This window comes from Gallus gallus, chromosome Z, assembly GCF_016699485.2.
Source record: "Gallus gallus isolate bGalGal1 chromosome Z, bGalGal1.mat.broiler.GRCg7b, whole genome shotgun sequence".
Taxonomy (NCBI): Eukaryota; Metazoa; Chordata; class Aves; order Galliformes; family Phasianidae; genus Gallus; species Gallus gallus.
In genome coordinates, this window is record NC_052572.1 from 84,396,907 (window position 1) to 84,410,778 (window position 13,872).

At 40.7% G+C, this 13,872-nt stretch overlaps 1 protein-coding gene across 8 annotated transcripts in view; it reads left to right on the forward strand.

Annotated features, from left to right (window-relative positions):
• ZNF608 (zinc finger protein 608) overlaps positions 1-13,872 on the forward strand; it is a 99,420-nt gene that overhangs the window by 70,257 nt on the left and 15,291 nt on the right. For 6 of the 8 annotated variants that reach the window (XM_040656019.2, XM_040656021.2, XM_015280812.4 and 3 more), the window contains 6 exons: positions 5,015-5,102; positions 5,604-8,052; positions 9,832-10,249; positions 10,823-10,995; positions 11,880-12,033; positions 13,272-13,331. In XM_040656019.2, coding sequence (XP_040511953.1) covers positions 5,015-5,102; positions 5,604-8,052; positions 9,832-10,249; positions 10,823-10,995; positions 11,880-12,033; positions 13,272-13,331 — 3,342 coding nt within the window. Of the gene's footprint in view, positions 1-5,014; positions 5,103-5,603; positions 8,053-9,831; positions 10,250-10,822; positions 10,996-11,879; positions 12,034-13,271; positions 13,358-13,872 lie in introns of those variants that run through there. The other 2 variants (XM_046905718.1, XM_046905719.1) reach the window with 2 other exon arrangements.

Consider the following 13,872-nt stretch of genomic DNA (forward strand, 5'->3'; position numbering starts at 1 on the left):
GATGAAAGGATATCTACAAGAGTGTATGCTTGTGAGACTTAAGGATATCCTTACAGGCTTGACATGGCTGATAAAAGTGCCATATGAAGGCAGTTAACATACTGACTGTCCTCTCAGTGCTAAATATGCCTTATGGTAACGATCACTTACTTCAAAATAGCACACCTGCATTTTCTTATGCTCACTGTAAAAGAATATAGTTGTTTTCAAATAGAGAGGAAATAATGCAGATATCTTTGTTTTCAAATTGTTATGACAGAATTAATGGTAAATATCCAATGATGTTTTAGTGATGTTCTTTGCTGTGCAATCACTGAAAGAATTTAAGGGTAGGGAAAGGAAGCAGCAGATGTATCCCATCCACAGAACTCATAAGAAGTGTTTCTTTTCTGGAAGTGATTATTAGAAATCACTTTTGTAATATTTGACCTTCTGTTCTGTAATAAAATCCAAGTGGAAATTGTCACTGTTACTTTATACAGTTTATTGTGTTATTATCTATCAGAACTGCTTGTGTAAGGTGGTTTTGTGCTCTTCTAGGCATGTATTAGTTTTTCCTAAGTAGTATTGGTTGTATTAGTTTTTTTCGCCCAGCCTAGCTACCCATGTTCTAGTTGTTAATTGTCAACCAATTATTGTGCCTACACTTTAATAGGGGAGCATCAGCTAAAATTTTTGAGATTTTGGAAAGATTATTTCTTATTTGTAGCTGCTTTATTTTAGCATATTTGGCACTGAGTACTGTGAAGTGTATTGCATTGTATTGTATTTCAGAAATATGGTGAGTGAGTGGTTGTGTAGTTTGCATATGGAATAACAATAATGAATTAAGTCATGAAATGTGTGCTCTTCTTTTGGGATAAGTTTTTCATTATTAAATCTAAATCATGTGAATTGTGCTCAGATAATTGTTAAAACTGACTTGACAACCTTAACTTGATAGAAGAAACATTTATATGTTATCTGCATATATCACTGTTGTGGGATTCTACTTCACAAAAATTGGACTAGATGTTTTGGCCAGGTTTCCTGAATTAGAATTTGAGGGTCCAGATACCCATAGATAAACTGCATTACAAACATCTGATTTCTTCTTCCATTAAATAGTAGTGGTTATTTTAGGTTGTTTATGGCCTCTTGGGCATTGTTTTAAAAGTGAAAATACATTTCTGTATTCAGATAGTATGAAACTCTTGGGATTTTCAGACTGCCCTCACATTTTCACTGTTGTTCAGACAGTGCTAAGAAAATGATTGTTAAAAGATTGTTGCAGACTAATGTATAGTCTGATGTACAGAGAATCTCACACCACAGAGACTTATTAAGACTTGATGCGGCCCCAGTGAAGTTTGATGCTGCATCGGCTGTCTTACTTATCTCATGACAGAGTATATGCATAGTCACACACATGCTCAAGTTCAAGAAGGGCCAGCACATCCATGACTACTTGCACTGTGTGCACAAATCTGGACGGGCTGGATCACTGTGCTGAGGCCAGTGGGATGAAGTTCAGCAAGGCCAAATGCTGCATCCTGCATTTTAGCCATAACAACCCCAGGCAGTACTACAGGCTTGGGGCAGATTGGCTGGAAGACTGCGTAGTGGAAAAGGACCTGAGGGTGTTGGTCAACACTCAGCTGAATATGAGCCAGCAGTGTGCTCAGGAGGGCAAGAAGGCCAATGGTGTCCTGGCTTGTATCAGCAGTAGTGTTGCCAGCAGCAGCAGGGAGGTGGTTGTTCCTCTATACTCAAGTGTACTGTGTTCAGTGTTGGGTCCTTCACTACAAGAAAGACAGTGAGGACCTGGAGCGCGTCCAGAAAAAGGCAATGGAGCTGTGAGGGGTCTGGGGCACAAGTCCTGTGGGGAGTGGCTGAGGGAACTGGGGTTATTTATTCTGGAGAAGAGGAGGCTCAGGGAAGACCTTATCACTCTCTACAACTTCCTGAAAGGAGGTACCAGAGGGAATGGCTTCAAATTGCACCAGGGGAGATTTAGATTGGATATTAGTAAAAACTTATTGTCAGAAAGAGTGGTCAGGCATTGGACCAGGCAGACCAGGAAAATAGTCAAGTCACTGTCCCTGGAGGTGTTCAAGAAATGCTTAGATGTTGTATTAAGGCACAAAAGGGAAATCTTGGTGGTAAGTGGATGGTTGGACTAGATGATCTTGGAAGTCTTTTCCAGCCTTGATGATTCTGTGAAATGCATTTCTTGAAGTTAAACTGAAGGTGACTGCAGTACAATTTGTGTACTGACTCTGAGACCTGGAAGGAAGTGCTGGCTGAGGTTCTTTTCTTGCGCTTGAGCTTTGTATGAGGACAAGAATTCTGGATCAGAGAAGCCTGTAACAGTACACACTGACTGAATTCAGCAATAATAATCCCTTATCTTCAGTAATGCCTCTAACATACAGAGTAGTCTATTTACCTGTCTCATATCCTTTTTCATTTCCGAGTTCTTTGGTCTAACAGCCCTACCAGTTGCATGTTGCTTTCGGGGTCAGTCCTACCTCTCATGTTACTTCAGTTCTTCTCACCTATTTCTTTGATAACTTCAGAAGATTAAATGAGCTACTTTCACTACTTGTTCTGCAGAGTCTTACCTATGGTTGAGTGGTGCACTGTTCATTACGTAAAGGAAATTGAATCCTTAACACAGTTACTCTAACACAGCACAGGGATTAATTTTCCCTCCTACTTATGCACTGGGACATTCACTAAGACTAAGAAACTTAACAAGATGGTAAGTGTAACTGACGGATAGAGAGGAACTTACTTATGTTTGCTTGTGAGGTATTGACTTTCTTACACTTGGAGGTCATTTGAATGTATTTTAAAGATTACTGAAGTGTTTATTGATTTCAGAGTTTTATTATTATGCCTACTCCACATCTCCTTTGGTCTCTGTTCTAGTAACAGATAACAGACTGTGTAGTTTCTACTAAAAGTTAACTCAGCTCTGTTAATAAATTAATCTTCAAATATAGCACACATTAAGAGAGAGACAAGAATACAAATATGGAGGAAGATGGAGATTTACTTAGTGTAGAAGGAAAGCACTAGGGCTGCCAGTGAAGCAGCCTTTCCAGGCACGTGGATGGCTGATGGGGGCTGAGCATGGCACTGCTCCAATAGCGAAGCCTGATTTCCACTTTGAGGCTCTGAGGTGTGTCGAGATGCACACAGGTTTCAAGGCACAGAGTGGTGCCAGCCCTACAGAATGATGACGGACCCAAGTGATCCAGCTCAGCACTCAGTCAGCACTGACTCCCTCCTGGAAGCCACAGGAATGAGTCAGAATGGTGTGGGATGGCTGTACCATAGCCATGTGGCTGCAGACATCTCTCAATGACTGGGTCTCCAACACACCAGAGGGACCATCAGGATGCCACTGCTGGCGGCAGCACAGGCCAAGGGCCACTTCCCCCTGCAGTCCTGGTCCAGGCCATGGGAGCTGTGGGCAGAGGGAGCAGAATGACTGCAGTCTTTCCAGGCCTTCCAGGCACCTGGGTAGTGATCCAGGCCTGAGGAGCCCTTGCATGTGAAATCCTGCAGCCATCCTGTTGTAGGGGTGGCTGAAAACCACACGAGGAATGATTTCTAAATCTGCTGCAGAGAATTTTCAAGGAAATCCCTTCTTCCTTTGTATCTCAGCTAACAACACTTCAAACGCTTCCTTGATGTTAAAAGGCCCCCGAGGAAATAAGCTGCTAGCTGCATGTTTACTTTACCTTGGCGCAGCACAGAGGGATAGTTTGTGTGCAAAATTAGAAATCACACTGCTAAGACAAAGCAGGCAGGCAGGCTAGAAACGTTTGGCACAATGCCATTATTATATCCGTTATGTAAAAGCTAGAGTTAGAAGAAGGGAAGTCTGAAGGGAAAACAAGTCGCAAGGCTGGCAGCTGCAAATTAGTGTCTTAATGCCTCTTACAGGTCGGAAATGTTTTGCACTATGCCTTTCTTTGCTAAGTACACGTGCTTTCGCTGTATGTTCTAATGAGAAGAGGTGACTCATGCTTACTTACGTGTGGTTGTGAATTAAAGGGGTCATTATGTCGGCTAGTCCATAAACAAGATAAGTTATCTGTGTTATCTGTTGGAGGGGAGGCTGAAAACATTTAAATGACTTTCCCATCCCCCCCACCCCCCCATTTATCTTTTGGTCATTCAAGATAGCCTTACCACACAGGCATTTTAGAGGGATAATTTGAAAATCATCCAAGATTCAATTACCTTGAGGTGGGCAGATGTATTTGCATTTAAAAGCAATTTTAAATGGAGAAGCAATTAAATTACAGTATATTTATTTTTAGAAGAGCCCTCTTTCTACATATCTTTATTGCTGTTTCTCTAGGTCTCACTAAATGCTTGTGATTTCATGTCTAGTCCCTTGCTTTTCACAGATGAAAAGGCAAGGCAAATAATAGATGCTTCTGTCTGCTAAAGAGAACTTAGATGTGTGTGTGTGCATGTTTGTGTATTTGGATGTATGCAATTTCAAATAAATAGAAGCGTCATTATCATATTGTTCAAAGCAAAGCAGATTCTTCTTGGTCACCTACTGATTTAAACACTGTGACTGGTGCTCAGTTTATTCTGGCTGGCTGCCAAGCAAAAGCAATTATGTGCAATATTAGCAAAATTAAGAGGTGAGTGTTGCCGTTTTACAGCAGGACATGGCAAAAACCATTTCCTTCTGTCATCTCTGTCTTGATTACACACAAAGTCAGGCATGCACACTCTCATACACACACATGTACACACACATATTTGCACGCATGCTCTTGTTCTTTTTTGTTTGCTCTCTTTCCTGTGGGTTTCACCTCGAAGTCACTGAAACCAGGAAAGAGGAAGTGTAGAGACCACAGTGTTTGAAGGCAAACAAGCAAAAAGCTCTGACTTTGCGGAGAAGAAAAAATATCAGAAGAAAAAAATAAAACAAAATAAAAAACCCTACCCCAGTTGTTGTGATGTTGGCTGTGATAATACTTTGTTTTTCTCCCACTGGTAGGTGTCCTGGTGGTAAACGTTACGTGGAGGAACAAGACTTACGTGGGAACGCTGCTGGACTGCACAAAGCATGACTGGGCCCCTCCCAGGTAGGCAGTTGTTCTAAGCGTGTTTTTTCTCTGCTGGTTGAGTTCTCACTCCCAGTCTCTGTGAAGAGACTGTATAGAGATGATAAAAAGCAAATGGTTATAATTGAAAACATGCAGCCATGAAATGAGTAATTCTCTCTTCTACACTGAAAACTGGGGGCCTGCAGGTGGGAGGTTCTATTTCCTTCTGCTTTGTGTTTTTGAGAGGGAGTGGGGGATGCATGGGATTCAAACAAAGGGAGACTAGGTAAAAAAAAAAAAATTCCATAGATTTGGAAGAATTTTCTCTCCATTCTAATTAGGTAGTTTTGTTTCTTTTTACCTTTTGTTTATTGTCTTTTTTTAAAAATCTCGTTCTTTTTGAGACCCTAACACTCTTATTTGGAAGGGCATCTGTCCTTTAATACACATGAAGGTTCTATTATGGAAAGCAGTGTTATTTTGGCGTATCTCTTCAATTCACAGCTTCTTCTGATGACATCTGCTCTTGTTTATGTTTAGGTTTTGTGAATCTCCAACAAGTGACCTGGAAATGCGAGGCGGAAGGGGCAGGGGGAAGCGGGCAAGGTCCGCTGCAGCTGTGGCTATACCTGGAAATGATACAAGTTTCACTGAGTCTAGAGGACTTCAGAATAAGAATCGAGGTGGTGCTAACGGAAAGGGAAGGAGGGGCAGCCTTAACTCAAGTGGGCGCAGGACACCCCCAAATTGCTCCATGGATGAAGTCAAAGCCAGCCCCTCATCTACAAACAAGAGAAAAACTAAGCCTCCTATGGAGCTAGACTTGAACTCCAGTTCAGAGGACAATAAGTGTGGAAAACGTGTTCGTACAAATTCCAGAAGCACTCCAACCACCCCACAGGGGAAACCAGAGACTACTTTTTTGGACCAAGGCTGCTCTTCTCCAGTGCTGATTGACTGTCCTCACCCTAACTGCAACAAAAAGTACAAGCACATTAATGGACTACGATACCATCAGGCTCATGCACACTTAGACCCAGAAAACAAACTGGAGTTTGAGCCTGACAGCGAAGACAAAATTTCAGACTGTGAGGAACCACTGAGTAACACGGCACTTGAATGCAGTGAACCAAGCACAAATTTGCCAGGCTTTGATCCACTAAAAGCACCAACATCTCCTTCCTCCGTTACTACCCCAGGGACCCCCAAGGGAAAAAGGGAACCGACCAGCAATGGCACCAGTTCAGTTATCAGTTCCAAAACTGGCAAGAATTCGGGCAAAAAGAAGGGTCTGAACAGTGAACTGAACAGCCTTCCAGTAATTTCTAACATGTCAGCCACACTGGATAATTGCTCTGTAACAGATGGCAATTTGCAAACTGAAATGCCAAAACTGGAGGCTGAAGGATTAATAGACAAGAAGAGTTTGAGTGATAAAGGCAAGAAAGCTAATAATTGCAAAGTGGATAAAAACATTTCCAAACTGAAAACAGCCCGGCCTATTGCTCCAACGCCAGCACCGGCTCCTCCCCAGTTAATAGCTATACCTTCTACAGCCTTTACAACCAGCACTACAGGGACAATACCAGGACTGCCCTCTCTAACAACTACTGTTGTTCAGGCTACACCAAAGAGCCCTCCGCTAAAACCTATTCAACCAAAGCCCACAATTATGGGGGAGCCAAGCACTGTAAACCCAGCTCTCACATCACTCAAAGACAAAAAGAAAAGGGAGAAGCGAAAGCTAAAGGACAAAGAAAGCAAAGAGAGTGGAAGCCCTAAGATGGATTCTAAGCTGGGAAAGCTAGAGGATTCAAAAGGGTCTGGGAAAGATTTATCTGGACATTTTTTAAAGGACCATCTCAACAAGAATGAAGTGTTAGCTAATGGACTTTCTGAGTCTCAAGAGAGTAGGATGGCAAGTATTAAGGCTGAAGCTGATAAGGTTTACACATTCACAGACAATGCGCCCAGCCCTTCTATAGGGAGTGCCTCCAGGATGGAATGCAGCACTTTGGTGAATGGACAATCTTCAATGGCACCACTGCATGTGTTGACACAAAATGGTGCGGATAGCGCTGCTGCTAAAACCAACAGCCCTGCTTACTCTGATATTTCTGATGCAGCTGATGACGGTGGCTCTGACAGCCGGTCAGAGGGCATGAGGTCAAAGGCCAGCTCTCCTTCAGATATTATTTCTAATAAGGACAGTGTTGTGAAAGTACATTCTTCAACCACATCACAATCGTCACAGGCAAAAGAGTCTCATTCTCCCTATTACCATGGCTACGATCCTTATTATTCTCCAAGTTACATGCAGTCTGGACAGGTCAGCACCCCAGCAGCTGGAAACTGCAGTACCCCACAGGGACTGAAGATCAAAAAAGAGGCAGATGAAGAGGCTGAAAAGAAAGAGAAGGCAGAACCGTCAGATGCCAAGAAAAATGAAAGTGGTTCCTCTAATTTGCAGCCACAACATCAGTCAGTAATAACACAAAGACACCCTGCACTTGCTCAGTCACTTTATTATGGACAGTATGCCTATGGGCTCTATATGGACCAAAAGTCCTTAATGGCCTCTAACCCTGCTTACAGACAGCAGTATGAAAAATATTATGAGGACCAGAGGCTAGCAGAACAGAAATTGGTACAGACTGGGAGGGACTGTGAAAGGAAGAATGAACCTCCCATGAAGGAAATTGGAAAGGATGATAAGCAGAAAAATATTCCATCTGCAACTATTTCAAAGGCTCCTTCAACTCCAGAGTCGAGCAAAAATAACACTAAAATAGGGTCTTTGGTCCCTAACAAAGGTGAGGAGACGAGCAAATCACAGATCCTTTCCAATCACCAGCAGCAGCTTCAGTCTGACAGTTTCAAAGCCAAACAGATGGAAAACCATCAGCTCATAAAGGAGGCTGTGGAGATGAAATCTGTCATGGACTCCATGAAGCAAACGGGGGTAGATCCAACTACAAGATTTAAACAGGTGAGATCACAGGAAATGGAGCAAGAATGTCTTGGTTTGTCCTTAAAATGTGTGAGATTTTATCCCTGATTTTGCTATGTTCTTCTACCTTTGCAGTCAAGCAAGTTCCGCCATCCTTTTTTCATGCTGGATAGTACTGTGGTCTGTGAATAGACAAACAGACCTTTCAGTTGAGCTGCTTGAAAAGAGAAAAAAAGATCTAGCAAGGAGGTTGACAGGATCCAGACTTAAGACTTGAACAGATTATTTTATATTACATGCATGAGTAAAAATAATTAGATTGCTCTTTTAGATGTAAAAGCTAAGCAACTTGCTTAGTTCAGAAATGAGACATTTCAAGCAACATAAGCAGCTTCCATTGTGAGAGGACTTGAAGTAGATTTGAAACATGGTTTGAAGTGTTTCCTTTTTTTTTTTTTTTTTTTTTTTTGTTAAATGACAGTTGGCATTTACAAAAGATGGGTGAGCTGGTTCTTTGAAGAGTTGGCTTGAAGCTCAGCTAGTTATCTTAACCCAAGGTGACCTTTTTGAAACAGTTTAGTTCCCCTTCTCTCCTCAACCAACCTCAAACCCCTACGGACCCACACAATGGATGAAATCCTTTCTCCATTGAAGTCAGTGATAGTTTTGCTGTTGACTTCAGTGGAACCAGAATTTCATCCAGTGGCTCATGCTGACCTTCCTAGATGTCAAATTTCCTTCATTCCAGGCAATGTTACTGTCTCTGTGCTCTGAACTGGAGCCTCAGTGCTTAACACTTTCATGTTCTGGAGTATGATACATCCCAAACTTCACCCTAGCAGTCTGTCTTTAAAGATACAGTGGGGTCAGGTGAATGGGAGTTGGAGAGCTCTAAAGGAACTGGGATGGCACAGGCCTGAGAAGAAGATTTCTGCTGATTCAATTGAGTTTTTGAACCAGGCAGTCTGAGTGTCTAATTCTGTGCTTATGTTTCCATTGCATGTGCCGCAAGTATGTATCTGTTAGAGCAGTGTTTGCACTTAGCTGTTCCATATTTTGCATTTAAAAAAAAAAGAAAAGAAAAAAAAAGTCTTGCTATTATTGTTCAGTGCTGATTTAATGTAGTCTGGTAAATAAGTCACCTTTTTATTTCTACAAAGTGTTTATAAACTGTTTTATGTAATAAATTAAGCAAAAAATGCATTTGTGATACCCTGTACATGTACCCTAAACCTTGTGGTGTTGACACTGTGAATGCTTATCCATATGTAATTTTACAAACTTAAAACATTTCAGCCTGCTGAAATGTCTGACCTCCACTGTATCATGAATATTTGTAATATCAGACAGCATAAGCATCTTTTCAGCTAGATCTGTTTTTCGCATTTGTTGTTCCAGGTAATCTAAATGCTCTGACATATTGTTAGGCAGCTTTAATTTTGTGGTTCACAGATATTTTTTGCTCTCTACTGGGAAAATATCTCTGTGGGCTTTAATTAAAATGTTTTATGAATAGTGTGGTCTCAGAACTTTGATACAATGCGTGTGTATTTCATGATTAAACTAGTTAAAGACATGAAGAAGGATATAAGATGAAGCAATTGAATTAAATTTTGATAATAACCTCTTAGTCTTTCATGGGAATATTGGTTTGACTCTGAGCACAAGGCACTCTGTAGCAAGCAAATCTCTACGTAATATGGGTATGTTATTAAACTAGCTGTTAAAAGTGCATTAAGTGAAATGTGAGGAATATCAATAATGATTTTATTTCAACGTACAAGTTGAGAACAAAAATTTTCTTCTCCTTCATATTAGGATCCAGATACACGAACATGGCATCATTATGTCTATCAGCCTAAATACCTTGATCAGCAAAAATCAGAAGAACTTGATCGGGATAAAAAGTTAAAAGAAGACAGCCCTAGAAAAACACCTAACAAGGAAAGTTCCCTGCCTAACCTTCCTGTGTCATTAGCAAGCATTAAAGAGGAGCCTAAAGAGGTCAAGCGTTCTGATTCTCAATCAGTGGATGAGAGCAAGATAAAAAACGATGATCGAAAGACTCCTGTAAATTGGAAGGACTCTCGGGGTGCTAGAGTAGCAGTTTCTTCACCAATGAGTCAGCATCAGTCATATATCCAGTACTTGCATGCTTATCCTTATCCACAGATGTATGATCCCAACCATCCAGCCTATCGAGCAGTCTCTCCTGTCCTAATGCACAGCTATCCTGGTATGTATTCTGAAATTTACCTTGTGCACTAGTTAAGATTTGCACATTCAAAATGTAGTAAAGCTTGAATTTTAATATTTCTGATAGTAGGTAGAATGAATTAGAAACTTTGTGGGTGACATTTGTATTGTCAGTGCTTCCACTTGAGAAAGTGCTATAGATTATACTGATTTAACATAAAATGTTCCTTTTTTTGAACTGTCACAGTTTCCAGCCAGAGTTTCCTCAACCCTTGACTGTCTGCTACTGCTGTTAGACTGATGGATAGCTTATTGCCTATAAAAATATTCTAAGCACTTACTGTCAAAACCATTATAGTTACTACTTCTCTCACTTAAAGAGGACCCATAAATGTGTGAAATGGCTATCAGCTCAACCCTCTTTATAATCTCCATTCCATAATTAGCCACCAGGATAAAGCAGGTATTTAAAAAAAGAACAAAAAGCTGCTGTCTGGTAGCCGCATGATCAGATCTTGATGTTACCCTCTGTCCTGGCAACCCCTTCTGCTACATCAGTGCAACCAGAATGTGAAAACAATAACCTGATGTTGTATTTCTTGTTTACCTGCAGGAGCATATCTCTCTCCAGGATTTCATTACCCAGTTTATGGGAAGATGTCAGGGAGGGAAGAGGCGGAGAAAGTCAATACCAGCCCAAGCATCAATGCGAAATCAACCACTGAGTCCAAAGCACTGGATTTACTCCAGCAGCATGCCAGCCAGTATCGCAGCAAGTCCCCTGTTGTAAGGCTTCATCTGTTGTTACTTAGGAGTGGTACATTTGGGGATGTGTAAAGAGCGTCATTTTAAGAAGCATATGATCTGGCATCAGGCACTGAATACATAATGCTTCTTTGTAGTATTGCTTAAAATCAGTTTCAAGTCACGATGTTTCTGTGGCATAAAGTAGAAGTGACACATATAAAAGGATTCTTGTGCCCAGAGTCTTCCTAACTCAAATGGATGGACTCATAAGGAGTCTAGATTCAGACATACCTCCTGGTGCATAGTTTATTGCAGTTATATAGGAAGTTTCTGTTTGGAAACAGACAATGAAATGGGAAGTTGGGCTGTGGGGTTTGGTAATATCCCCTGCTTGTATTTGCCATATCCTCCAAACAGCAGATTACTAGTCCTCATTTCTGAAGATTTCCTATGTTGGTGCAAACACTAAGACTTTCAGACAGGTTGGTGCTGGTTTTAATTGTGAACAAGTTACTGACTTTCATTGTATTTTCACAAGGGCTTTCTAGCTATTCAGACAGGTTTGATCCCTAGAATGTTTAAAGAGGGCTGAGAAGTCTCACCACCAGAAATAGGTTGCTCAGGCATTGGCAAGTCAGCCAAGCTTAAGGGTACATGAAACTGGAAGTCAGCATGATGACTTCATGCTGCAGTGTGTTGTGCCAAAATCTCTGCTTGCGGAATTCTTCTGTTGGGCATATACAGCAGCTTTATATTAGAATCAAGTTCAATAGTCCATTAGATTATTAGCTTCATCATTTGAATGCAAAAGGTCCTTGGCATTTAATAGTGGCAAGTGTTTTCTTGCTGTTGTTGTTGAGATTTCCTTCTTTCTAAAAAAAACATTAATCTCACATCAGTTTTCTTCTACCTTTTATTGCCAGCCCGTGGAAAAATCAGCAGCTGAACGTGAACGGGAAGCAGAAAGGGAACGAGATCGTCATTCACCTTTTAGCCAGCGACATCTCCACACACACCATCACACACATGTTGGAATGGGTTACCCGCTTATACCTGGACAGTATGACCCATTTCAAGGTGAGCAGAAGGTTTTGAGCGATAGGATTAGCTTGCCTTGTGAAGTTGTTGCTTTAACATTGCAAGTCATGCCTACATGAAGCATTTTGAATAGATATCCCCTTGTTCAATCAGAAATGTGTTACATTTAGGAGGAAGGCTTGGAAACTCACAACAAGGACTAAATAAATAGCCTCAAGTCCAAGAGATACCAGGTTTTGTTACCAAAACTGCTATTTAGAATATCATTAAAGATGTAGCAGTTAGGCTCTGTCTTTCGTGTGAATGTTTTGATTCCTGTTGCAAATTGACGTTAACTGGATGAAAGGCACTGAGAAACAAACAACCTCCTTTTTTTATAATTAGGATTGTGTAAGCAATGGAAGAAATATAGCAAAGACAAAAGCTTTTTATAATGAGCATATTTTATGTACAAGGCATTGTAGTCACAAGGGTTTGAGCTTGTTATAATTCCAGTGTCTAAAAGAGAACTCTTTGTATTTTGTCAAAGGCAATGCACAAAGTTGCAATCAGGGAAAAGCAGCACAGTGAGACATGATTCATTCCCCCTAGGTTTTATCCCAGTCTCTGGCCGTTTTTCACTAAGTCTGGATTCTAGCTGAATTAAAAGGAGGTTCCCTCCCATGCAGCAAAGTACACGCTATTACAATTGCTGGCTAAAATGAGATTAATTCATTATGTTCACTTGGTGCCTCAGCAGCTATTTTTCCTTTGTAAAAGTCTTGACATGTCTCAGTTTGATTCAGTGATATCATATGCCTATGGGATCATTATGCTTGTTCAGTAGGAAAACTGTAAAATGATAAGACATTATGACAGTATTGTATTCTGAGCAGCTGGCATGTCGTGTCTGTAATTCACGGTGACTTTTGGTTCTTGTTGTTTCCTGGTACCTATTACTTCTACTGAGCTTCCTGTTTAGGAATTCATACGAACCATTTAGCAGCATGCAGTGCAGTACTTGAAAATGAATACAATCAGTAGGAATGTTGTATTTTCTTGTAAAATATCTGTCAAGGAGAATTCAGTATACTTGTATGAAGGCACGTAGATCATACTGGGCAGGCTTCCTTAGTACTGTTGTCTGAAACATTTGCCATTTGTGTGATATTGACACCCCACCATTTCCTAATGGTGCTTTTGGTTTGTTTGCCTTAGCAATACTTCCTACCTTTTCTCATAAAGACCCATTAAAACCAGAAGTATATCAACATTCCTTCATTTCTTCTTTCCCTCAGGATTGACCTCTGCTGCCCTTGTTGCCACTCAGCAGGTGGCTGCGCAGGCATCTGCATCTGGTATGTTTCCTGCACAAAGAAGGTAAATAGCCAGTAAATCTTAAGTTATATATCTTAACACAGAAAGGAGAAAGCAAATAATACATTTTATAACCTGATGGTCTGAACTTCCTTGTGTGACACGGTTGTTAAGGAGGAAGTAAGACTGGAACTCTGGGATAATCATAGTTTTATTCTCATTAAGGTCACATTTTGTCCTGTTTTGTCTTACGAGGGAGTTGATGAGCAGGGAACAAGTAGTCTGCCTTCTGAGATTTTTCACAAATTATAAGTATTGGTATTATTAAGATAAATTGAGCGATTCTGAAATTATAAGTTAAGATCCACTTTTATTTATTTATTTATTTTATTAAAGGGATTTAAACCTCATGTTCAGTTAGATCTGCGTCCTATGAGGAAAACCTCAGAGTTTATCTTATCTGTAAGTCGTCTGGTTTGCTGATTTTACTATCAGTGTTTTGCCTCTCAGGTTTTACTAGGTTTTCAGTAGAGTTTTTTTCTCTAAGTGTCATCCTTATTTTTCAAGAGGGAAGAGACTTTT